The sequence below is a fragment of the Pristiophorus japonicus genome, chromosome 5, assembly GCF_044704955.1.
Source record: "Pristiophorus japonicus isolate sPriJap1 chromosome 5, sPriJap1.hap1, whole genome shotgun sequence".
Taxonomy (NCBI): Eukaryota; Metazoa; Chordata; class Chondrichthyes; family Pristiophoridae; genus Pristiophorus; species Pristiophorus japonicus.
Window position 1 is genome coordinate 221536209 of NC_091981.1, and position 24408 is coordinate 221560616.

The 24408-nt window shown below is 42.4% G+C and overlaps 1 protein-coding gene across 1 annotated transcript in view; it reads right to left on the bottom strand.

Annotated features, from left to right (window-relative positions):
* The window catches only part of LOC139263963 (uncharacterized), a 697384-nt gene extending 674250 nt beyond the window's left edge, over nucleotides 1-23134 (bottom strand). Inside the window, exons 1-5 of the mRNA XM_070880058.1 lie at nucleotides 23024-23134; nucleotides 13331-13440; nucleotides 3066-3208; nucleotides 2412-2565; nucleotides 1187-1290 (exon numbers count right to left, since the gene is read on the bottom strand). Of these exons, the coding sequence (XP_070736159.1) occupies nucleotides 1187-1290; nucleotides 2412-2565; nucleotides 3066-3208; nucleotides 13331-13440; nucleotides 23024-23093 (581 nt within the window). The 5' untranslated portion in view covers nucleotides 23094-23134. The remainder of the gene's footprint in view (nucleotides 1-1186; nucleotides 1291-2411; nucleotides 2566-3065; nucleotides 3209-13330; nucleotides 13441-23023) is intronic.
* Nucleotides 23135-24408: the final 1274 nt, after the last annotated feature.

Here is a 24408-nt window from a genome sequence, read left to right on the forward strand (position 1 = left end):
GTCCTCCCAGGGGATTTGCAGGATCTTACGGAGACATCGTTGGTGATATATCTCCAGCGATTTGAGGTGCCTTCTGTACAACGTCCATGCCTCAGATCCATACAGGAGGGCGGGTATTACTACAGCCCTGTAGACCATGAACTTGGTGGTAGATTTGAGGGTCAGGTTTTCAAACACTCTTTTCCTCAAGGGGCCGAAGGCTGCACTGGCGCACTGGAGGCGATGTTGAATCTCCGCATCAATGTCTGCCTTTGTTGATAAGAGGCTCCCGAGGTATGGGAAATGGTCCACGTTGTCGAGGGCCGCGCCGTGGATCTTGATGATTGGAGGGCAGTGCTGTGCGGCGGGGACAGGCTAGTGGCGGACCTTTGACTTACGGATGTTAAGCGTAAGGCCCATGCTTTCATATGCCTCAGTGAATACATTGACTATATCCTGGAGTTCAGCCTCAGAATGTACGCAGGCATCGTCCGCGTACTGCAGCTCAACGACAGAGCTTGGGGTGATCTTGGACCTGGCCTGGAGGCGGCGTAGGTTAAACAGCTTCCCACTGGTTCTGTAATTTAGTTCCACTCCAGTGGGGAACTTGTTGATTGTGAGGTGGAACATGGCGGCGAGGAAGATTGAGAAGAGGGTTGGAGCAATGACGCAGCCCTGTTTGACCCCGGTCCGGACGTGAATTGGATCTGTAATTGGGTCTGTGCTCAATACCTACGTTGGCTGCTGGGCCACCGACACTTACATTTTTAAAATCCCATCATTATGTTTGAAACCATTCATGGCCTTACTTCTCCCAAACTCTAAGGTAAGCAATTAAGTCTGTAGTGAGAGTGTAGGATTTTGGAAACATCTGGTATTTAAAGAGATAAAGCATCAAAAATGACCTATAAACACCCGGTAGCCCCATCAGTTCATGTCCAGTCTGCGAAACCTCTTTCTGTACCACAACACTATCATCAAACACCACCCGCAACCTCCCCCCCACCCCGCCCCCATTAAAAAAACACTACCTGAACTTCAATTCGTATGTTTTCTAAACTACATGGAATAATCTTGTTAGTGATCGTTTGGACCTCATTGTTTGAAAAATTGACTGGAACAACAATAAAATGACTGGAACAACAATAAAATTAAGGTTGTAGGAGAATGCAATCCTCAAGTCAACATATTATATATAATACTTTACCAGAGGTCAGTCAGAAAAATCTCTGCCACCGAACAAAAAGCCGTAGAGATGTTTTGAGGAGTCACTTCAGCATTATCTAGATCACTGGATGCTGCTTGTGTGGCCTGTCCAAAAACAAAATCACTAATTTACTTGTACTATAAAATACACTACAATTTCACAATTATCTACTGCAATTTTTCTTCTCATCATCCAGCACCACAGACATTAAACTTTGCCAAAAAAGCAAGAGGCACCTGGTACTTTGTTCCAACAGAGTTAGCTAAATATTTTGATTAGGTTGGCAACATGCAGCAGGAGCGTGATGTGTAGAGGCACTACTCCGTGGGCCCAAAATTGCATTTCCTTCATTTAAGTGTGCATTTTGCACCAATGCTAATTATTTGGCAATTTTTAGCTTCATGTGACTTATTGGAGTTAAGTTAGCAATTACATTTGAATGTTTGAACAAATGGAGCCTTTCCCTGTATTTTCTTTTAAATAGTATAAATCTGATTAATTTGAATTGAACTTGTAAACTTGTTGAGTTTAAGCTGAGCAACATATCGGTGTTTAAATAACTCCAGATACAGCTTCACTTGAACAAAATCACTTGTTTAAGTTTTAGATCATCACTAAATTTAAATTGAAGATTATGCATCACTGGTATCCAAGCACACACAGGACAAAATGCAGATCCTGAAGCATATAAACACAACACTGTGCATAGCCAAGGTATCAGATAGCGTACTACTCTGATTAATGCCACGCAAGAAATGTACAATCACAACAATATGGAAACCAACATAACATTTTGAAATACGTGAGAAAATCAGTATCAAAAGCAATCCTTCGATCATTAGAACAGAGTCTACGATGGCACTAAACAACAACAACAATCTTAAAGAATTACTTTTATATTGACTTGTGGGTATCCGTGAGTCACAAGGTTTATTCAGGCTTAATCAAAATTTCTCCAAAAATAAATTATTTCAATCACTTTTCAATTTGAACAGACAGTTTAATGGGTTAACAGTTTTTTTTTAAAAAGTCAAATTAAAAATCCGTTATACCAACCAGAATACAGAATAAAAATAACCCAGCCAAAAATTAACCAGCAAAAAATATTTACAATATTGCATGAAAACTAACACATGCCATGAAAGCTTAGCACACAGCATTTAGTAAAACTCAACCAATGTTTCCCTGTTTAAAAACTGGATAATCTTCAAAGATTCCAGCTCACCATCTCCTTCTGCTGTTGGTAATCTTTAATCATGAGCTCAATGCCTTTGTTGAAGTACTGTACTGCTTCCTGCCCACAGTGCATCTGGCCCAAGTACATGTATTTAGCATGGCCTTTGTCAGGACTCAACATGACAGCTTGCTGAAATACTTCCACCAGAGTCAAAGAATGTTTTTCTCTTTTTATATGGCATAGGTATTATTAATTCCACTACAAAATGTGCCTACTAATCTGCAAAACAGCACTGTAACAATTAATAGCCATTATACTGTAAAATTTATAGGAAAGTACAGTTTAGCACACAATATAGTTTAAATTTTTTAATCTTAAATTCAAGCAAATTGCCTTTAAATGATTTAACTTCAATAATACTATAGTGCTAATGAAGTAAATCTTTCACCTTTAAGCATAAAAAAGCCACATGTAGCTGGGCAATGAATGTGCAGCCTGTCACCACCTGCCACTGTCTAAAGCTAGGTGTGAATAGTTGCCACACAAATACAACAGCTCCCTCTGGTGGGATAGTTTAACATAGACAAGGGAAGACGAAGCACCTTGTTTCACGTTTCCCTCTGGTAAATGGATCATGGATCATAATTAACAGCCGACTTGGGAATTATCCATCACCCAGTTTCTTGCCAAAAGGATATTTCTTTTGCTTTTTCTGAATTTCCAAGCTCTGCAAAGATGTTGCCCATCATATCAAGTATGGTCAAATTGTTAGGCTCCATGTCCAAAGCTCGCTGACAGAACATTTGTGCTCGTTCAAAATTTAAGTTGTCTATGCATTCCTCAGCCTGAAAGTGCACAAATAAATTTAGCAGCATCTGTTTCATCAAATAAACAATAGATTTTAGATCAAGTGTCATTCCAGTACATTTACATAGAAACATAGAAAATAGGTGCAGGAGTAGACCATTCGGCCCTTCAAGCCTGCACCACCATTCAATAAGATCATGGCTGATCATTCACCACAATACCCCTTTCCTGCTTTCTCTCCATACCCCTTGATCCCTTTAGCCATAAGGGCATATCCAACTCCCTCTTGAATATATCCAACGAACTGGCATCAACAACTCTCTGCGGAAGAGAATTCCACAGGTTAACAGCTCTCTGAGTGAAGACGTTTCTCCTCATCTCAGTCCTAAATGGCTTACCCCTTATCCTTAGACTGTGTCCCCTGGTTCTGGACTTCCCCAACATCGGGAACATTCTTCCTGCATCTAACCTGTCCAGTCCCGTCAGAATTTTATATGTTTCTATGAGATCCCCTCTCATCCTTCCAAACTCCAGTGAATACAGGTCCAGTCGATCCAGTCTCGCCATCCCGGGAATCAGTCTGGTGAACCTTCGCTGCACTCCCTCAATAGCAAGAATGTCCTTCTTCAGATTAGGAGACCAAAACTGAACACAATATTCCAGGTGAGGCCTCACCAAGGCACTGTACAACTGCTCCTATACTCAAATCTCTTAGCTATGAAGGTCAACATACCATTTGCCTTCTTCACCGCCTGCTGTACCTGCATGCCAACTTTCAATGACTGATGGACCATGACACCCAGGTCTCGTTGCACCTCCCCTTTTCCTAATCTGCCGCCATTCAGATAATATTCTGCCTTCGCGTTTTTGCCACCAAAGTGGATAACTTCACATTTATCCACATTATACTGCATCTGCCATGCATTTGCTCATTCACCTAACCTGTCCAAGTCACCCTGCAGCCTCTTAGCATCCCCCTCACAACTCACACCGCCACCCAGCTTAGTGTCATCTGCAAACTTGGAGATATTACTCTCAATTCCTTCATCTAAATCATTACTGTATATTGTAAATAGCTGGGGTCCCAGCACTGAACCCTGCGGCACCCCACTAGTCACTGCCTGCCATTCTGAAAAGGACCCGTTTATCCCGACTCGTTACTTCCTGTCTGCCAACCAGTTCTCTATCCATGTCAATACATTACTCCCAATACCATGTGTTTTAATTTTGCACACCAATATCTTGGGCCCAAGTTTCCACATGATTTGCGCCTGATTTTTAGGAGCAACTGGTGGAGAACGGACTATCTTAGAAATCGCAATTCTCCACATTTTTTTTTCTGCAGTTCTAGTCAGGTAGAACAGTTCCACTTTGGAACAGAATTTTTTCTTCAAAAGGGGGCGTGTCCGGCCACTGACGCCTGATTTGAAAGTTTCCACAGTGAAAATGTACTCCAAACTAAAGTAGAATGGAGCAAGTGAAGATTTTTGTAGAACTGAAAAAATCTGTTCTACACATTAAAAAATCAGGCGCAGGTTACAAATTCGGCGTCCAGAAGGAGGTGGGGGGGAAGGGAAGTCATTAAATTCTATAATAAATCCTTATTTATACTTATACAAATATTATACAAATAAATCCAACCTGAATAAACATTTATAAGCAAAGAAAAGATTAAATAAACCATCTTCCTACCTGTGTGAAAGTGCTTCAGGCAGGCCTTTCAGGACCAAAGGCTGAACGGGCCGGCCCAGTCCTTGGGGGGGGGGGGGGGGGCGCGGAGCGGGAACAGGAGCGCGGGTCGGGTTGGGTCCAGTCGGGGGGGGGGGGGGCGCAGAGCGGGAACAGGAGCGCGGGTCGGGTCGGGTCGGGTCGGGTCCAGTCGGGGAGGCGGGAACAGGAGCGCGGGTCGGGTCGGGTCCAGTCGGGGGGGGGGGGGGCAGAGCGGGAACAGGAGCTCGGGTCGGGTCCAGTCCGGGGGCGGGGGGGGGGGGGCGGCGTGGAGCGGGAACAGGAGCGCGGGTCGGGTCGGGTCCAGTCGGGTAGGCGGGGAGCGGGAACAGGAGCGCAGGTCGGGTCGGGTCCAGTCGGGGAGCGGGAACAGGAGCGCGGGTCGGGTCGGGTCGGGTCGGGTCCAGTCGGGGGGGTGGGGTGGGAGCGGGTGTCGGGTCTGGTCCGGAGGTGGGGGGGGGGGGGGGGGGAAAGAGAGCGGGTGTCGGGTCTGGTCCGGAGGCGGGGGGGGGAGGGGGCGGGGAGCAGGTGTCGGGTCCGGTCCGGGGGGGCGGGGAGCGGGTGTCGGGTCTGGTCGTGGGGGGGGAAGCAGGAGCTGGCCGTGGGAGGAGCCTTATTCACGCAGCCCCAGTGAGGCCATTCGGCCAGGGCTAGGGGCTGTGTGCTTCGGGCCCCTCCCACACAGTTCGGCGCCTGGAGCTACTGCACTTGCGTGCCCACTGTAGCGCGCATGTGCAGAGGTCCCGGCACTGTTTTCAGCGCAGGTACCTGGCTCCACCCCCCTACAGCTCGTGCTGCGCTGCGCCGAGGGCCAGCAGGGAGGTGGAGAATACGGAGGATTTTTTTAGGCGCACTTTGAGGCGCGAAAAACGGGCGTCCAGGTCGGGACTGCGCCATTCTAGGCGCGTGTGGAAACTTGGGCCCATAGTGTGGGACCTTGTCAAAAGCCTTTTGAAAGTCCAAATACACATCCACTGGTTCTCCCTTGTCCACTCTACTAGTTACATCCTCAAAAAATTCTAGAAGACTTGTCAAGCATGATTTCCCTTTCATAAATCCATGCTGACTCAGACCAATCTTGTTACTGCTTTTCAAATGTGCTGCTATTTCATCTTTAATAATTGATTCCAACATTATTCCCACTACTGATGTCAGGCTAACTGGTCTATAATTCCCCATTTTCTTTCTCCCTCCATAGGAACTGATCCAGAGTCGATAGACTGTTGGAAAATGATCACCAATGCACCCACTATTTCTCGGGCCACTTTCTTAAGTACTCTGGGATGCAGACTATCAGGCCTTGGGGATTTATCGGCCTTCAATCCCAAAATTTCCCTAACACAATTTCCTTACTAATAAGGGTTTCCTTCAGTTCCTCCTTCTCGCTAGACCCTCGGTCCCCTGGTATTTCCGGAAGATTATTTGTGTCTTCCTTCGTGAAGACAGAACAAAAGTATTTGTTCAGTTGGTCTACCATTTCTTTGTTCCCCATTATAAATTCACCTGATTCTGACTGCAAGGGATCTACGTTTGTCTTCACTAATCTTTTTCTCTTCACATATCTATAGAAGCTTTTGCAGTCAGTTTTTATTTCCCAGCAAGCTTCCTCATCTACTCTATTTTCCCCCTCTTTAATTAAACACTTTGTCCTCCTCTGCTGAATTCTAAATTTCTCCCAGTCCTCAGGTTTGCCGCGCTTTTTCTGGCCAATTTATATGCCTCTTCCTTGGATTTAACACTATCCCTAATTTCCCTTGTTAGCCACAGTTGAGTCACCTTCCCTGTTTTATTTTTACTCCAGACAGGGATGTACAATTGTTAACGTTCATCCATGTGATCTTTAAATGTTTGCCATTACCTATCCACCGTCAACCCTTTAAGTATCATTTGCCAGTCTATTCTAGCCAATTCACGTCTCATACCAACGAAGTTCCACATAATTATATTTCCACATAATTATGCTACTATCTAAAAATAAATCAATCATTCCGCCATGTTTGTAGGTGAGTCTCTCTCAAAAGATGTCATGCGTGACATTGAAGGAATACGAAAAGAAACTTGCGAGGGATATCAAGATTAACACAAAAGGTTTTTAAAATTTTATAAAGGGGAGTCAAGGAGTATTGGGCCTTTTAAAAACAGAAGTAAGTAATACTACAAATGAAAATAAGAAAATATTGAATAAATAACTTTGTGTCAGTCTTCACAGTAAAGGAAGAGGATAATATACCTGACATTCCAGGGAAACTAATAATGAATCAAGGACTGGAATTCACTAAAGTTAACATAAGCAAGAAAACAGTATTAGAAAAAAATGGAAAAAACAGAATTAGAGATAACTGAAGACTGACAAACCCCAGTACCCGATGGGTTCCACCCCAGGGTTTTAAAGGAATTAGGTGAGAAAATTGCAGATACTTCAGCTATCATTTTCCAAAGCTATCTCAATTCAGGAATTGTCCCTTAAGATTGTAAAATTGCAAATGTAATCCAGTATTTAAGATAGGTGAGGTAGAGAAACCAGGAAATTATAGCCCTGTTAGTCTAGCATCTGTTGTGGGGATGTTATTGGAATCTATAATTAAGGAAAGAGTGACTGAGCACGTCGAGAAATTTTGAGCTGATGAGAGAGAGCCAACATGGATTTTTTTTAAACAGGTAGGTCATGTCTAATGAAACTAATTTGAATTTTTTGAGGAAGTAGCAGACAAGGGAATGTCTGTGGATGTAGTTTATATGGACTTCCAGAAGGCATTTGATAAGGCTCCACATAAGAGACAGTTAGCTAAACTTAAAGCTCCGGGAATAGAAGGCAAATTATTGACCTGGTTAGGAGATTGGTTAGGCAATAGAAGGCAGAGAGTAGGGATAATGAGTATGTACTCCAATTGGAAGGAAGTGACAAGTGGTGTCTTACAAGGATCTGTGCTGAGACTTCAACTATTAATTATATTTATTAATGACATAGATAATGCAATAGAGACCCATATATCCAAGTGTGTCAATGACACGAAGATAGGTGGCATAATCAGCAGAGCAGGTCCCCAGTCGTCCTGGTTTACCCTTGCCACTGGATAAAGACCTAATTCTGTCAAGCCCGTGTGGTGGCTGAAGTTCAACAGTCACCACACGTTAAAAAATCCATGCACAGGCATCTTCCACCCCTGGAGTTCAGGACTGGAGTATCGGGTCCTCTATTGAAACATCTATGAACTCATCACTTTTGGTGTGGAAGCAAGTCATCCTCGCTCAAGGGACAGCCTATGATGATGAGGTGGCATAGTAAGTAATGTGGACAGGAGCATCAAATTATAAGAGGCATTGATAGATTAAGTGAGTGGGCAAAACTGTGGCAGATGGATTTCAACGCAAGTAAGTGTGAGGTCATCCATTTGGGAACAAAAAAGAATAGATCCAAGTATTTGTTCTTAAATGGTGAAAAGCTAGAACAGTGGAGATCCAAAGAGATAGGGGTCAATGTGCACAGATCACTAAAATGAAGGGGCCAGGTACAACACACAATCAAAGGCTAATAGAATATTCGCCTTTACATCTAGAGAGCTAGAATATAAAGGGCAGGAAGTTTTTCTGCAGCTATACAAAGCCCTGGTTGGTCCTTATACATACAAAAATAAGTGGTAGAAGAGCATCTAGAGACATAATATACAATAAAAAATAGTCAGCGTGGATTCTGAATAGCTAAGTCATGCTTAAATAACCTGATAGAATTATTTGAAGAGATGACAGAAAGAGTAGACAAAGGTAATGTAGTAGATGTCATATACTGGAACTTTCCAAAAGGCCTTCGATAAGATACCACTGTGTACAGTTCTGGGCACATCACCTCAGAAAGGATATATTAACCTTGAGTGCAGCGCAATGCACCAGAATGTTAACAGGGCTCCAAGCATTAGAAATACATAGAATTACATAGAATATATAGCACAGAAATAGGCCATTCGGCCCAACAAGTCTGTGCTGGTGTTTATACTCTCATTCTATCTACCTCATTTCATCCTTTCAGCATATCTTTTTATTCCTTTTTCTCTCATGTGGAGTGGGACTAACTGGATTGCTCTTTGAAAGTGCTGGCACAGATTTGATGAACCGAATGACCTCATTCTGCACTGTACTATTCTATGATTCTCTATCCTCATCTCATTTTCTTTTGAAAGCATCTAAGCTATTTGCTTCAACCCGAGTTCCACATCTTATCAACTCTGAGTAAAGAAGTTTCTCCACATGCCTCAACCTTGGTCATTAGCCTACCGTGTGATCCTTATTGAAGGACTTTTGAAATCTAAGTATATGATATCTACTATATTACCCTTGTCTACTTTTTCCATTACCTCTTCAAAGAAGTCTATCTGGTCAGTTAAGTATGACTTAGCTATTCAGAATCCATGCTGACATTTTCTGTTTCTAGATGCTCTTCTATCACTTCTTTTAGTATAGATTCCAGTATCTTTCTTATCACTGACGTTAAGCTTCACATCGCTTTTTGTATATAGGAACAACTTTAGCTGTCTACCAGTCTTCTGGTACTACCCCCTCTTCTACGGAACTTTTGTATATATAAACTAGTGGTTCTGCTACTTCCTCCCGAGTTTTCGGATGCATAACATCCAGACCTGGAATTTTATCCTCTTTTAGTTTTCCTAGTTTGTCAATTATTTTCTCCCTTTCTATTCCAACTGTATTAATATTCTGTTTAAGCTCATCCTTTAGTGGTGTCTATTTTCTTAATAAAAACTGAGGTAAAGTAGTTACACAATACTTCTGCCATTTCTCTATCATTACCTGAGTTTATCTTGCTCATCTTTTAATGAAGCTAAATCTGTTTAATTAACTTGATTGAGGTTTTGATGAGGTAACATTCAGGGTTGATGAGGGCAATGCGGTTGACGTGATGTACATGGACTTCCAAAAGGCGTTTGATAAAGTGCCACATAATAGGCTTGCCAGCAAAGTTGAAGCCCATGGAATAAAAGGGACAGCAGCAACATGGATACGAAATTGGCTAAGTGACAGGAAACAGAGTCGTGGTGAACAGTTGTTTATCGGACTGGAGGAAGGTATACAGTGGTGTTCTCCAGGGGTCTGTAGGAGGACCATTGTGTTTCTTGACATATTATTGACTTGGATATGGGTGTGCAGGTCACAATTTCAAAATTTGCAGATGACACAAAGCTTGGCAGTATAGTGGATAGTGACAGACTTCAAGGAGGACATAAACAGACTGGTGGAATGGGCGGACATGTGGCAGATGAAATATAATGCAGAAAGTGCAAAGTGATACATTTTGGTAGGAAGAACAAGGAGAGGCAATATAAACAAAGGGTACAATTCTAAAGGGGGGTTCATGAACAGAGAGACCTGGGGGTATATGTGCACAAATCGTTGAAGGTAGCAGGGAAGGTTGAGAAAGTGGCTAAAAAAGCATACGGGATCCTGGGCTTCATAAATAGTGGCATGGAGTACAAAAGCAAGTAAGTTATGAAGAACATTTATAAAACACTGGTTCAGCTTCAACTGGAATATTGTGTCCAATTCTGTGCACCACACTTTAGGAAGGATGTGAAGGCCTTAGAGAGGGTGCAGAGAAGATTTACAAGAATGGTTCCAGGGATCAGGGACTTCAGTTGCATGGATAAACTCGAGAGACTGGGGTTGTTCTCCTTAGAGCAGAGAAGGTGGAGAAGAGATTTGATACAGGTGCTCAAAATCATGAGGGGTCCAGACAGAGTAGAGAGAAACTGTTCCCATTGGTGGAAGGGTCGAGAACCAGAGTACACAGATTTAAGGTGATTGGCAAAAAAAAACAAAGGCGATAAGAGGTAAAACTTTTTTACGCAGCGAGTGGTTATGATCTGGAACGCACTGCCTGAAAGGGTGGTGGAGGCAGACTCAATCGTGGATTTCAAAAAGGGAAATGGATAAATCTTTTGGATAAAAACAAATCTTCGACTTACTGAAAAAAATGGAGAGATCACAACACTAAGGGAAAAATAACCAGCGAGAAGTATTGTCTCACAGAAAAACAATTTGAATCCTCTGAAGTTAGAAGAGCTGGAATCTATTTACAAAAGGTTGCATTAGTCTCATTATTAGATCAAAAAGCCATTCATCAAGATTGACAATAGCACAGGATGTTTTGTCACTGAAAGCACTATCTCCAGCTAACTTGATACCTTAAACTATCTTTTGTTGAGATTTATCAATTCACATTTATGAAAAACACTGCAACCAACTCATCTGGAAACGAACTAATGTGTTTTTGTCTGAGCAAAAACTTGAGATTCAATTTTAACCCCTTACATAAACAAAAATATATGGCACTGGGGTTCCCATATATTGGTCGATAGACTCACATCATCATGAAGGTTATAGTGTTTTCACGAGGATTTTGATAAAGCATAATAATGGGCGTCACCAACTAGGAACCAGACCACAGCATCTACTTAAATTGAGGTTGTGAAAGTCCATTTAAACAAAGACTTTGCAAGCCAATTTAAATAAAGGCTCTCCATAACATCATCATAGGCAGTCCCTCGGAATCGAGGAAGACTTGCTTCCACTCTTAAACTGAGTCCTTAGGTGGCTGAACAGTCCAATACGAGAATCACAGTCCCTGTCACAGATGGGACAGATAGCCGTTGAAGGAAAGGGTGGGTGGGACAGGTTTGATGCACGCTCTTTTCGCTGCCTGCGTTTGATTGCTGCATGCTCTCGACGATGAGACTCGAGGTGCTCAGCACCCTCCCGGATGCACTTCCTCCACTTAGGGCGGTCTTTGGCCAGGGACTCCCAGGTGTCAGTGGGGGTGTTGCGCTTTTTCAGGGAGTCCTTGTAACATTTCATCTGCCCACCTGCTCGTTTGCTGTGAAGGAGTTCAGAGTAGAGCGCTTGCTTTGGGAGTCTCGTGTCTGGCATGTGAACAATGTGGCCTGCCCAGCGGAGCTAATCAAGTGTGGTCAGTGCTTCAATGCTGGGGATGTTGGCCTGGTCGAGGACGCTAATGTTGACGCCATAACATTTAAGTGGCAGACTGAGCGAAGGACAACTTCACTACTTCAAAAAAACATTCAGTATGCCTACCTGCACAACTGGAGGATTTTGCTGTGTTGCCATATTAAACATAAAATTCACAGGTTCACACTGCAAAAATACAGAAGTAAGCTACATTTAAAACATATTAGGTCACCCAGTATCTTTACATGTTTTAAATGCTTGATCAAAGAAAAAAGATTTGCATTTTTGTAGCGCCTTTTACGATCGCTAGACGTCTCAAAGCGCTTTACAGCCAATGAAGTACTTTTTAAAGTGTAGTCAGTTTTAATGTGGGAAATGCAGCAGCCAATTTGCGCACAAACAAGCTCCCACAAACAGCAATGTGATAATGACCAGATAATCTGTTTTTGTTATGTTGATTGAGGGATAAATATTGGCCAGGACACCAGGAATAACTTCCCTGCTCTTCTTCGAAATAGTGCCATGGGATCCTTTAACCCCAGTTGAGAGAGCAGACGGACCTCGGTTTAACGTCTCATCCGAAAGACGGCACCTCCGACAGTAGAGCACTCCCTCAGCACTGCACTGGAGTGTCAGCCTAGATGTTTGTGCTCAAGTCACTGGAGTGGGACTTGAACCCACAACCTTCTGACTCAGAGGCGAGAGTGCTGCCCACTAAGCCACACCTAAAGTGTTCACAAGGCTTTCGGCACAGCTGGGAGTGAGGCAAGGGCAAAGCCGAGCAACGTGCAGAGGTGAAAGTATATGGTCCGAAAGCACTGGAATTGTCCACGTCAGTCACACCATGATGGTACAGACTGAATGGAGAACAAGGGATTCCCACAGTGAGAGGAAACACAAACAGAGGGGGAATCTGGTGTATTTTGTAATATCCAGTCACGTAATGCCTATGGTAGAGGTCCAGACACCTTTCCCCATTTGAGTACAATGTTCTAGGTTGCACTTTACATTCCATTGATGTTTCTATTCTCACTGGTCAATCCATAGCAGTGTGCATTCCGGGAAGGAGAGTCTGCATGATTCCGACTCCATATATTTGGGACAATTTTTTTTTTAATTCACAGATTTTAGTTCATTTTTGACTCTGGATAATACATCAAAATAACTGCGAAAGAGCTTACATTGTAACAAAAAAATAGGAGTGGTTAGAAGAACGTGGTGAAAAATCAGTGATTGCGTGACTGATGTTGGTCCAGTCATCTTAAATCAGAATGACAATGATTTAAGCACCAGCCCTCTATTTTTGAATAATTTCTGCTCATTTCTCCTTTGTTTGTTGCTTAAGTGTGTGCATAAAAGTTCTGATTCCACATTTGTCAGTCTGATTAGAACGCTTCATTGAAACACTGTTGCAATATTACATAAACTATAACTTTTTTTAAATTTTGAAAATAGCTTACTTTTTCCAACAACTGTTCAACCGAATATTTGCCTTCCGTTTTCTTCTTGGCTTTTTTCGCCATTTTCATCTGCATCCTCTCCCGAACATTTAATCCAGCCATTTCAAATCCTGCAAAACAAACACACAGCATTCAAGACAAGCTGCTTTATCAGAAAAAATGAAATACAGTACTGATATTACATATTTGTACGAGTATGTACATCATTTTACATTAATTAAAAACTCTGGTTAATAACTTTACAACAAAAGAGTAACAAAGCAGCTGAAGCTCAATCAACAACAACTTGTATTTATATAGCATCTTTAACATAGTGAAACATCCCAAGGCGCTTCACAGGAGTATTAGGAGATTAAATATTTGAAGCCGAGCCTCACAAGTAGAAATTAGCGCAGACGACCAAAAGCTTGGTCAAAGAGGTAGATTTTCAGGAGCGTATTAAAGGAGGATAGAGAGGTAGAGGGGCGGAGAGGTTTAGGCAGGAAGTTCCAGAGTTTGGGGCCCAAGCAACAGAAGGCACGGCCACCAATGGTTGAGCGATTATAATCAGAATTAGAGGAGTGCAGATATATTGGAGGGAGGGTGGCTGTGGGGCTGAAGGAGATTACAGAGATGTTTTCTAAAACATCAGATAACCTTCCACCTATCTTGTTTTTATTTCACTGGCACAAATAAGAACATAAATTTTTTGAAATCAGCCCTTTTTTGTGAAGGAGAATTCTATTTTTGAAGTCATCCGTTTCCCCTCGTGGGGGAATCTAGAACTAGGGGGCATAGTTTCAGAATAAGGGGTCGCCATTTTAAAACGGAAATGAGGAGGGATTTATTTTCTCAGAGGATCGTGAATCTTTGGAATTCTCTACCCCAGAGAGCAGTGGAGGCTGGGTCATTGAATGTATTTAAGATGAAGATAGGTTCTTGAATAATAAGGGAATCAAGGGTTATGGGGAGTGAGCAATGAAGTAGAGTCAAGGCCAAGATCAGATCAGCCATGATCTTATTAAATGGCGGAGCAGGCTCAAGGGGCCATATGTCCTACTCCTACTACTTCTTATGTTCTCGCAAAATACTGTCTCACCACTTCTCTATCGTATTAAATGATTTTGATAAATAGTATTGTAAAGCAGTATGAAGTTGGTACAAGCAAGGTTATACATCACAAGCATTGGAGACAAAAAAAGTCAGTAATTTAGTGCTACAGGATGCAAAAAAAAAATTAGTTACAACCAACCTGTATGTATTGCAAATTATATTTCCACCTTAAACAAACATAGCAATTAATTAAAGTGAGTTATTTGCTTCAAGTGTATTAAACACCTGTGTGTTTATCAGATGCGGAAGTGTCACTAAATTTTAATAGCTTTTTGAACTTTTCTTTAGTTACCTACCTGAGGAATGGGAGATCTGTTAGATTGGAAATTTAATTTTCCATAAATAATTCAATACTATTTACAGGCACATCTGGCTAAGGAGCTAAACATTATCAATATACTGAGAACTGCTACCCACTTACTTTCTTTTCATCTCTTGAACCTTGATCCAAATCCAACCCAGTCTAATGGTAAGTCCATTCTTTCAGCAGTTATAAAAGGTCCGAGTAAAGTGAGCATTTTTGATGGAGTAAGTAAGGAGAAACTGCTTCCAATAACAGAAGGGTTGGTAACCAGAGGACACAGATTAAAGTAAAGTAAAAGAACCAAAGGTGAGATGAGGAGAAATTGTGTTTTAGAATGCTTCTGTAAAACCTTGGGACGTTTTACTATGTTAAAGGTGCTATATAAACACAAGTTATCATTGAAATATTTTACGCAGCAAGTTATTACCTGGAATTCAATAACTACTTTCAAAAGGGAATTGGATAAATACTTGAAGGGGAAACAGGACTACATGCAAACAGAAAGAATGTTGCATCAGGAAACATTTGCAGTGCTGTGAGGAAGGGGACTTGCATTTATATAGCACCTTTCATGACCACCGGTCGTCCCAAAGCGCTTTACAGCCAATGAAGTACTCCTTTGAAGTGTAGTCAATATTGTAATGTAGGAAACGTGGCAGCCAATTTAAGCACAGGAAACTCCCACAAACAGCAATGTGATAATGAGCAGATAATCTGTTTTTTTTAAATATTGATTGAGGGATAAATATTGTCCAGAACACCGAAGATAACTCCCCTGCTTTTCGTTGAAATAGTGCTGCAAGAGAAAAATTTGGCATTGGAGGTACCAGCGGGACAAGGGTTAAAGTGCTGGTTCCTGCACCGACCCATGAGGTAAAAGGCCTCTCTTCGGCCTTGTACCACGGCTCCAGAAGTTATCAAATCAATAATATTCCGACAGGATATGATGTGAGAACCTAAACAGACATTGATAAGACCTTGCGAAGAGGCTCAAGGCAGACTCACAGGCACCAAGGAGAATCAACAAATTCTGACCTAATGAAGTCATTCTAGTCACGGCCTAAGGTGGTCACGAGGGTCTTGGCCTGTCAATCCAAAGTAGCACAAATAAGGTAGTCCAATTAGAGATCTAGGGAGGCCTTACCAATGAACGGACGGGTTTTTAAAATGTATAAAAGTTGTATGATTGTGCTGTTCGGGGAGCATTTCCACTCACAGGCAGCTGTGATGAGAGGTGTTCCCGGACGTTCGTAATAAGAGATCGTTATACCTTGCCATTCGTCTCTGTCTGCTAACTCCGGGGGCTGTTACGCGGGTTGGGGTGAGCGTCGACCCTCTATATCAGGGGGCCCGCTCGTGGGAGGAGAAGCCTTCCTATTTTCCCCTTACATTTGGCGCTGCGAGCAGGGTGCGGACTTCCCGAACGGAACAATGACCCAGCTGTTGGGGCGAGTATGTTTTAATTTACCACCTTCAAGTTAGAGCTGTGGCATTGTAAACCGCAAGGGAAGGACATCTGTACAAAGAACCATTTGTAGCAGGTACAGAAGGGATGGAGATGGAGGGCAGGGACGATCTAGGGGAGGAAGGGGGTCAAAAGGTGCATCCTAAAACGCGCGCGTGGAGGTAGCACGGCAGTGCGAGGGTACGACGCAAGGGAAGATATAGAGGAAGGTCTATTGACCCGAAGCGATACGAGCGCACGGTGCAGGGACGAGACATATTGACCCAAAGCGTGGCAGCACGAGTGTACGGCGCCAAGGGAAGACAAAGATATTGAGGACATGGAGATGACGTCCCTGCGGTGACGGAATATATTGACCCAAAGCATGGCAGTACAAGTGTACGGCGCCAAAGGAAGACATATAGATATAAATAACGTCCTGCATAGCTAACACGAATTAAAGGGAGTGCCCAAGACCCTCATAGCCCCGAAGAAGATGGGTAACACAGCTATTAAAAAGGCGAATAAAACCAATCATTAATTGTAACTTGCGTAACTACGTAATGCCATAAAAAAGCTGATAGTGATTTTCTTAAGTGACATATGGATCCAAAAAAAATAGAGCCGGCCAAATAATTAATAAGCTTTGTTGAATAAAAAGAGACTTTTGTGAATGTCTGTCATTGAGTGAGAGTCCTTGTGTGATTTTTTTTGACTGCGGAATGAATTTTTCCTGTGTCTGAAAGCCTGTTTGGAAAAATAGGGGAGCTGTCTGTTTGTTTTAGTTCCATCCACTTTTTCAGACAGAGTAAAGTTTTTTTAACTTTTGCAGTGTTGTCCTGTATGTAGGAAGTTTTTAAGTTAGAAACGCAGGTGTAGATTTATTCGGATGATATTAAGAGAAAACATCGCAAAATACTGAGATGGATTGAAACTAAAAAAAATATTAAATTAAATCTGCTCTCTTTAAAAAAAAAAAGAGAAATAAAACTAAAAGGTTTGGAAACAATCTAGAAATACCTTCAGGGATCAGGTCAAACTCCTGGGCGAGGGGTGAGCTATCTGTAAAGGTGTAAAAGGGACTTTTGAGAAAATGTTAAAACGGCAAGCTTTAGCAGTTTAGAAAAAAGGACATTGTAACTGCCTTGAAACTGGAACATTTGAGATAACGAAAAGCAGCCCTCAAAGCCTATGTGCTTGACTCCGTTCTAGTTATGAAGAAAAAGATAAAGACGCAACTTTGAAAGAAAACAGATTGAACGAATTTGAAAGAAAAAGTGTCTTTGATTGTCTGATGATTTTAAATTAACAAATTTACAGAGACACGAGCCGGTGTAAAATACAAAACCTAATTTGAAGAAAGGAGATCTGAAAAAAAGACGTAACGTACTAAATAGGTGCTGAAAAAAAAAGGGTGTTTGCGATGGAAAAAGACATAACTTACTAAATACTAGTTGATGTCGGCTGTGAAAAAGATATTGGTTTAATTGAAAAAAAAAATTTGAAGAGGTAAAAGACACTCTCCATTGATAATGATTTTAAATTACGAGAAAGTTTCACTGCAGTTTGAAAGATTTCCAAAATGTACGTTGTTCATCAAGAAAAGTCCCGAACAGTCTAAACAAGCAGGAGGGTTTTGAAAATAACGAGGAGAAAAGATCTAAGCTATGCGAACTCAGCACAGAAAGAAAAAAAAAACTGGGAATTAGAGATTCTTACTGAATTTTAAAATTCTTATAGAAAATGGAACTGGCACATAAGTTTAGATTTTGTGCTGAGAGAGAAATAAAACACAAGATTTGCCCAGTGAACAGGACTGTAAAAAAAAAGAAATGTTGGATTGTATACAGCTTGTGTGAAAATTGGATTTCAGTAAACAAAATAGCTATTAAAAATGTGTGGTCTTGTTTGAAATCAAATTTTTTTTTAATCTTTGGCAAGTACTTGAATTAGAAGTTAAGAAAAATTAGAGTTTAATCTAAAATGCTGTCTTTCCTGATGAGAAGACTTTTATTATGGCGGCTTTACTAATGATTTCTGCTGTTTTAACGGATTCCTAATTTCTAAGCAAGTTTTGAAGGCACAAAGACTTAAAAAAAAAAAATTTTGGATGATTACGCGAAGTCATGTAATGACATCAGGCCTTCTTACAAACCTGTAAAGGAGTTAACCCTTTCCATTGACAGCTGTTTTATACTGGACATTATTAATTTGGATTTCTTAATAGAATAAAAAAGACTCATCTGACAGATCGAGGAAATGGTGGGATAGTCAGAATAAAAATAAAAACAGAACTAGCCTATGTAATAATACTCGCCTGATACAAATAAAAGAAAGATACTCAAACAAAACAAATTCAAGAGTTAAAAGCTAAGATAAATAAGCTGGAAGAGATTTTTTTTTTTAAATGGGACCAGACGGATAGTGCAGTGCGCAGCCATAGCACCATCACCTATGGCAATAGAACCAATGTACCCCACGGTGGGTAAGTGTTGTCCACAAACCCAACCTAACCCTTACCTCCAATTTCACAGAGTGACCTCGACATGCATGGATAAAAGATGAGTAGAACAGAACCTAACACCTGGTGATGACCAGGCTATCTCTTTAAAATTTGCAGATAAAACACTCACCGAGATGGAACCGCAACGGCTACTTCGACTCTGGAGACTCAGGATACTGGGAACCTTACGGCCCACGCAAGCACTGGATAATGCAGACGGACTACGAGAGATATAGCACACGCAGGAAAGACACAACTACATGAGATGGGGCTTTGTTTAATTTAACTGACGAAATATGCATCCCAGCAGCCAAGGACTGGAGCAAGGACAGAACTTATTTTAACGCATGGCTATGTATAGTGTATTAAGTAAGATTGTAATGCAGCAGGCTGCCGATGCCATGGGCATCAGTAGATTCCGAGGACAGGAGCAAGTTCATCGGACCAAAAGGGGAAGGGCGCAGAAATCCAACTGGATGGAATTTCAGTTCTAGAAGCTCATGCCTGGGCGGACGGAGCTGCAAAACAAGCAGCCAAATCCACCCCGCAGGAAACAGAAAGGTGTGAACAGAATGGAGCAAAAAGGGGGGTGGGACCCCAGGATGTTTAGGAAAACTGGCCAGTGGGATAAAATGAAGACCAAGGGAGGTCTCTGGAATATAAGGTGTATGTCCCGAAGCGTGACACGGTAACAACACGGAGAAGCCGGTATTGATCATGCGTAGCGCAAACAAGAAGGAATACAACCTAAAAAGGGGGGCGGATGGAGTGTGGAGGAAAGATGACAATGTAGTGGACCCGAAATAAAGGTCCAGCTGGGACACCAAACACGCCCAAAAGAAGCCCTACCCCTGCCCCGCTAACCACCCTGGGGACAACAACTCTTCCCAGCACAACCACGCTAGTCCCCCTATAAGCCCGTCCATAAAGACTGGAGCCAAAGGGGAACTAGTAATAAAAGAATCTGAAGAAAGGATATAATTTGGGATGGGTCAGCGACTATTTAATCTAAACCTAACGAATATCATTCTTCCTAGCTTCTGTGGGAATGAAACTATAAGTCTTTCCCAGAACCTGACACAACGGATCCTCGAAGGCCCGGAATCCACTACCTTGAGATTTAATGTCAGAAAGGGAACAGGACAAGGTCGAACAAAAAGGGGAATACTGGAAACACTAGGCATGGGTTATGCGGCAGGGGTTGGGATGATGAATTCCATTGACCTGTATGCAATAGACGACCGGGTTAACAACTTAACGCAAATCTTAAGGGGTTTACTGGGGAGGAACATGGATAACCAAGCCCTACAGGCGCAATACCACAGTATGACGTAACAAAGGAAGACCCCTTATACCAAACCGACAGTATTGGTGAAGAAACCGAACACAGTTACGTTACCATCACCCCTCCAGACAGGTGATTAAATTAGTACGTAAGGCATTGACATAACCGATTTCTATAAAAATAATCAAGTGATTTTATGTCGAGGTACGCCACGAATGACGATAATTGCAGATTCCACCAAACAAACGGGTGCATGCTGAGTATCACTCCTCTCGAACACGATTCCGAAACAATCGGTGCTCCACAAGGGAATGGAGATTGGTGCGTGAGCACAGGAGCAGCCAACCCGACGATTAAGACCAGGGGAGGAGTCACCCCCTGTGTCATCACCAACCCTAACTTGTGTTTCAGGCCCATGGGAAAAATAGACATAAATGGATACCACATACATCCCGAGACAACGGAAATCATCCTCGGAAGGGTATAAGGAGGTAGTATGGGAACTGCAAGAAAAACAGATACCCGAATTAAGTGAGGAACGATTGGTGCAATATCCAGCTGATGGAAGAAATAGACAAACCTACAAAGAGACACTAAGGCGATGCTGGCCAACCAGCCTTGGTACTCAAAACTGTGGAACATTGGACTTAATATTCAGATCCACCCATGGATAAGAATATCACATGCACTTCTAGTAGTACAAGACCTGGTCCTGATGGTACTGGTAGGGCTAACCTGTGCACGAATTAAACAGGCCAAACGATACGTCAGGGCACACACTATGATTAAGGCTGTAAGGGATGAAAATTTAAGCAGTCCTACAGGAAGGACTTACCTTATATAACTCTGCGGAAAAGGTCTCAGGAGGTCCCAAAGCTTGGGAGATGGCCACCCATGTGAACGGACCTATCTGGAACTTGCCTACAGGGAGATAGTTATCGGGAAATATGGCCAGCTTGGCGTATAGCCAAGGGCCAAAAGGGGGGAAATGTAAGAGAAAAATTTGGCATTAGGGGTACCAGCGGGACAAGGGTTAAAGTGCTGGTTCCTGCACCAACCCATAAGGAGGTAAAAGGCCTTCTTCAGCCTTGTACCAAGGCTCCAGAAGTTATTAATTCAATAATATTCTGACAGGATACGATGTGAGAACCTAAACAGATATTGATAAGACCTTGCGAAGAGGCTCGAGGCAGACTCACGGGCATCAAGGAGAATCAACAAATTCTGACCTAATGAAGTCATTCTCGTCATGGCCTAAGATGGTCATGAGGGTCTTGGCCTGTCAATCCAAAGTAGCACTAATAAGGTAGTCCAATTAGAGAAGTAGCACTAATAAGGTAGTCCAATTAGAGATCTAGGGAGGTCTTACCAGGGATCGGAGGGGTTTTTAAAATGTATAAAAGTTGTATGATTGGGCTGTTCGGGGAGCATCTCCACTCACAGGCGGCTGTGATGAGAGGTGTTCCCAGACGTTCGTAATAAAAGATCGTTATACTTTGCCATTCGTCTCTGTCTGCTAACTCTGGGGGCTGTTACGCAGATTGGGGTGAGCGTCTCTATATCAGGGGGCCCGCTCGTGGGAGGAGAAGCCTTTCCATTTTCCCCTTACAGTGCCATGGAATATTTTAAGTCCACCCAAGAGCAGACGGGGCCTCAGTTCAACATCTCATCCGAAATTTGGCACCTCTGACAATGCAGGAATCCCTCAGCACTGCACTAGAGTGTCAGCCTAGATTTTTGTGCTCAAGTCTCAGGAGTGGGTCTTGAACCCACAACCTTCTGACTCAGAGGCACTATTTTGAAGAAGAGCAGGGGAGTTATCTTTGGTGTTTGCTACACTACAGTTGTACAGGGTCTTGGTGAGGCCACACCTGGAGTATTGTGTACAATTTTGGTCTCCTAACTAGAGGAAGGACATTCTTGCTATTGAGGGAGTGCAGCGAAGATTCACCAGACTGATTCCCGGGATGGTGGGACTGACCTATCAAGAAAGACTGGATCAACTGGGCTTGTATTCACTGGAGTTCAGAAGAATGAGAGGGGACCTTATAGAAACGTTTAAAATTCTGACAGGTTTAGACAGGTTAGATGCAGGAAGAATGTTCCCAATGTTGGGGAAGTCCAGAACCAGGGGTCACAGTCTAAGGATAAGGGGTAAGCCATTTAGGACCGAGATGAGGAGAGACTTCTTCACCCAGAGAGTGGTGAACCTGTGGAATTCTCTGCCACAGAAAGTGGTTGGGGCCAATTCACTAAATATATTCAAAAAAGAGTTAGATGAAGTCCTTACTACTCGGGGGATCAAGGGGTATGGCGAGGAAAGCAGGAAGGGAGTACTGAAGTTTCATGTTCAGCCATGAACTCATTGAATGGCAGTGCAGGCTAGAAGGGCCGAATGGCCTGCTCCTGCACCTATTTTCTATGTTTCTATGTTCTGGCCAATATTTATCCCTCAATCAATATTTTTTTTTAAACAGATTATCTGCTCATTATCACATTGTTGTTTGTGGGAGTTTCCTGTGCTTAAATTGGCTGCCACGTTTTCTACATTACAAAATTGACTACACTTCAAGAAAGTACTTCATTGGCTGTAAAGCGCTTTGGGACGACTGGTCATGAAAGGTACTATATAAATGCAAGTCCTTTTCTTTACCACTGAGCCACAGCTGACAATTGGATAGCTTTTTCAAAGGGGCGACACAGACACAATAGGCCGAATTGCCTGCTTCTGTGCTATATCTTTCTACAATTCTATAATGATTAATTCAACTAAACATTAAGCTACAGACAATGATAGTTGAAATGTGTGCCCATATATGCAATGACTACATGCAAAAAGAAAGAATGATGCATCAGGAAAAACTTTATTCACGCACTACAAACAAGTTGGCCACACTTTAACAACAAACGGTATCGTCGGGGCGATTCAAGCCTTTCAGGCAGGTTTCTGATCAGGATACAAGTTTTACCCCCGGGCAATCGCTGGGCAAAGTAAACATGCCCTCGCCAGACTGCTGGCAATTGCACCCGCCAGTCACGGACAGGCTGCATTAAACCCCGCTCACCCTGCGCCCTGCTGCGGCGTCTTCTTCTCGCCTTGGCGCTGCGCTTCTGAAGTTTGCTGTCCCGTCCCATATCAGTGGTTCGGAGCACAGAGCCTGGCAATCGCCGGTGTGCCCCGCGTCAACACGTGAAGTTAGCCTCTACGGACGCCCGGGTACGACAGAAATTCGTCGGACGCAGCTGGAAAACGCGTGACCCGGGTTTCAAAATTCAACGTCGTGAAAAAAACAGTTCCACTGAAGCTCAGTTCTCGCAAACATGCACAGAGGCAACTTGCACAAGGCACGTTAGGGGCAGCTGGCAAATGTAAAAAAAAAATTAACGCAAGGTTCGAATGCAATGCATAATCGTACCCAGGTACATATATAAAAAAGTGTACCACGAACGAATTTCATTTTTATTTTCCAATTAACGTTAGCGTACTGGCATTTTCATAGGTGCAGCCCCGCCTGCTGATGTTTCAATATGGACTAAGTTAACTCAATCCTGTATAATAATGCACGGTGAGCTAGTGGCATAAGTGTTTAATTGGCCTTTAGTCAATAGTCCCCCTCCCTTGGTGGGTGGCCATGGAGAAAATAAGGTAAAGTAGAAAATAAATTTAGAAATAATAAAAACATTTTGAAATAATAGATTCTCTGAGGGCATGGGGCCATCATATGATACATTTTTAGATCATCTAGCAATTGGTATCATCAAGGGATATAATAAAACCATGTAACTTCAAGAAAGCAAGCTTCAATTGAATGAGAGCTGAACTAAAGTAAAATAAAGATTCACTGGCGATTGACCTTTCACAAACACAAAACATTTAAACTGCATTAAATGTGAAACAAGTATGATTTAAAAGGGGGCACAAGAACAGAGACTTGGGAGTTCACATAGACAATTTTTTGAAGGTAGTGGGAGAAGTTGATATGGATTTTTTTTTAAAGCGAAGGGGTCCTTGGCTTTATAAATAGAGGCACAGTACTAAAGCACACAAGTTATGCTAAATCTTTATAAATCATGGGTTAGGCATTGGTGGTGTCCAATTCTGGTTATCACACTTGAAGAGGGTGCAGAGGAGACTTAATAGAATGTTAAACTTTAACTTTATTTCTGCACAGAGTGGACTTAAAAGGAGTATTAATGTTGGGACTCTTGCAGAGAGTGGAAGTCTGGTAAGTACTGGGTGGGTACTAGGTGTTAAACTAAATTTCAACTTTTAACATTTTAAATTTAACTTGGAACTTTAAAAACTGAATTGTAGTTAGCAAAAACTGCCTGTTAGTGGCAGTTAACTCAATCAGCTGTAAGCGTTTGGTGAATAGGTGATAATTACTGTGAGTAGGAAGCTGAGTCAGCATTTGTAACATGGGTGTGGTTCAAAGGTATGTAAAAGTAA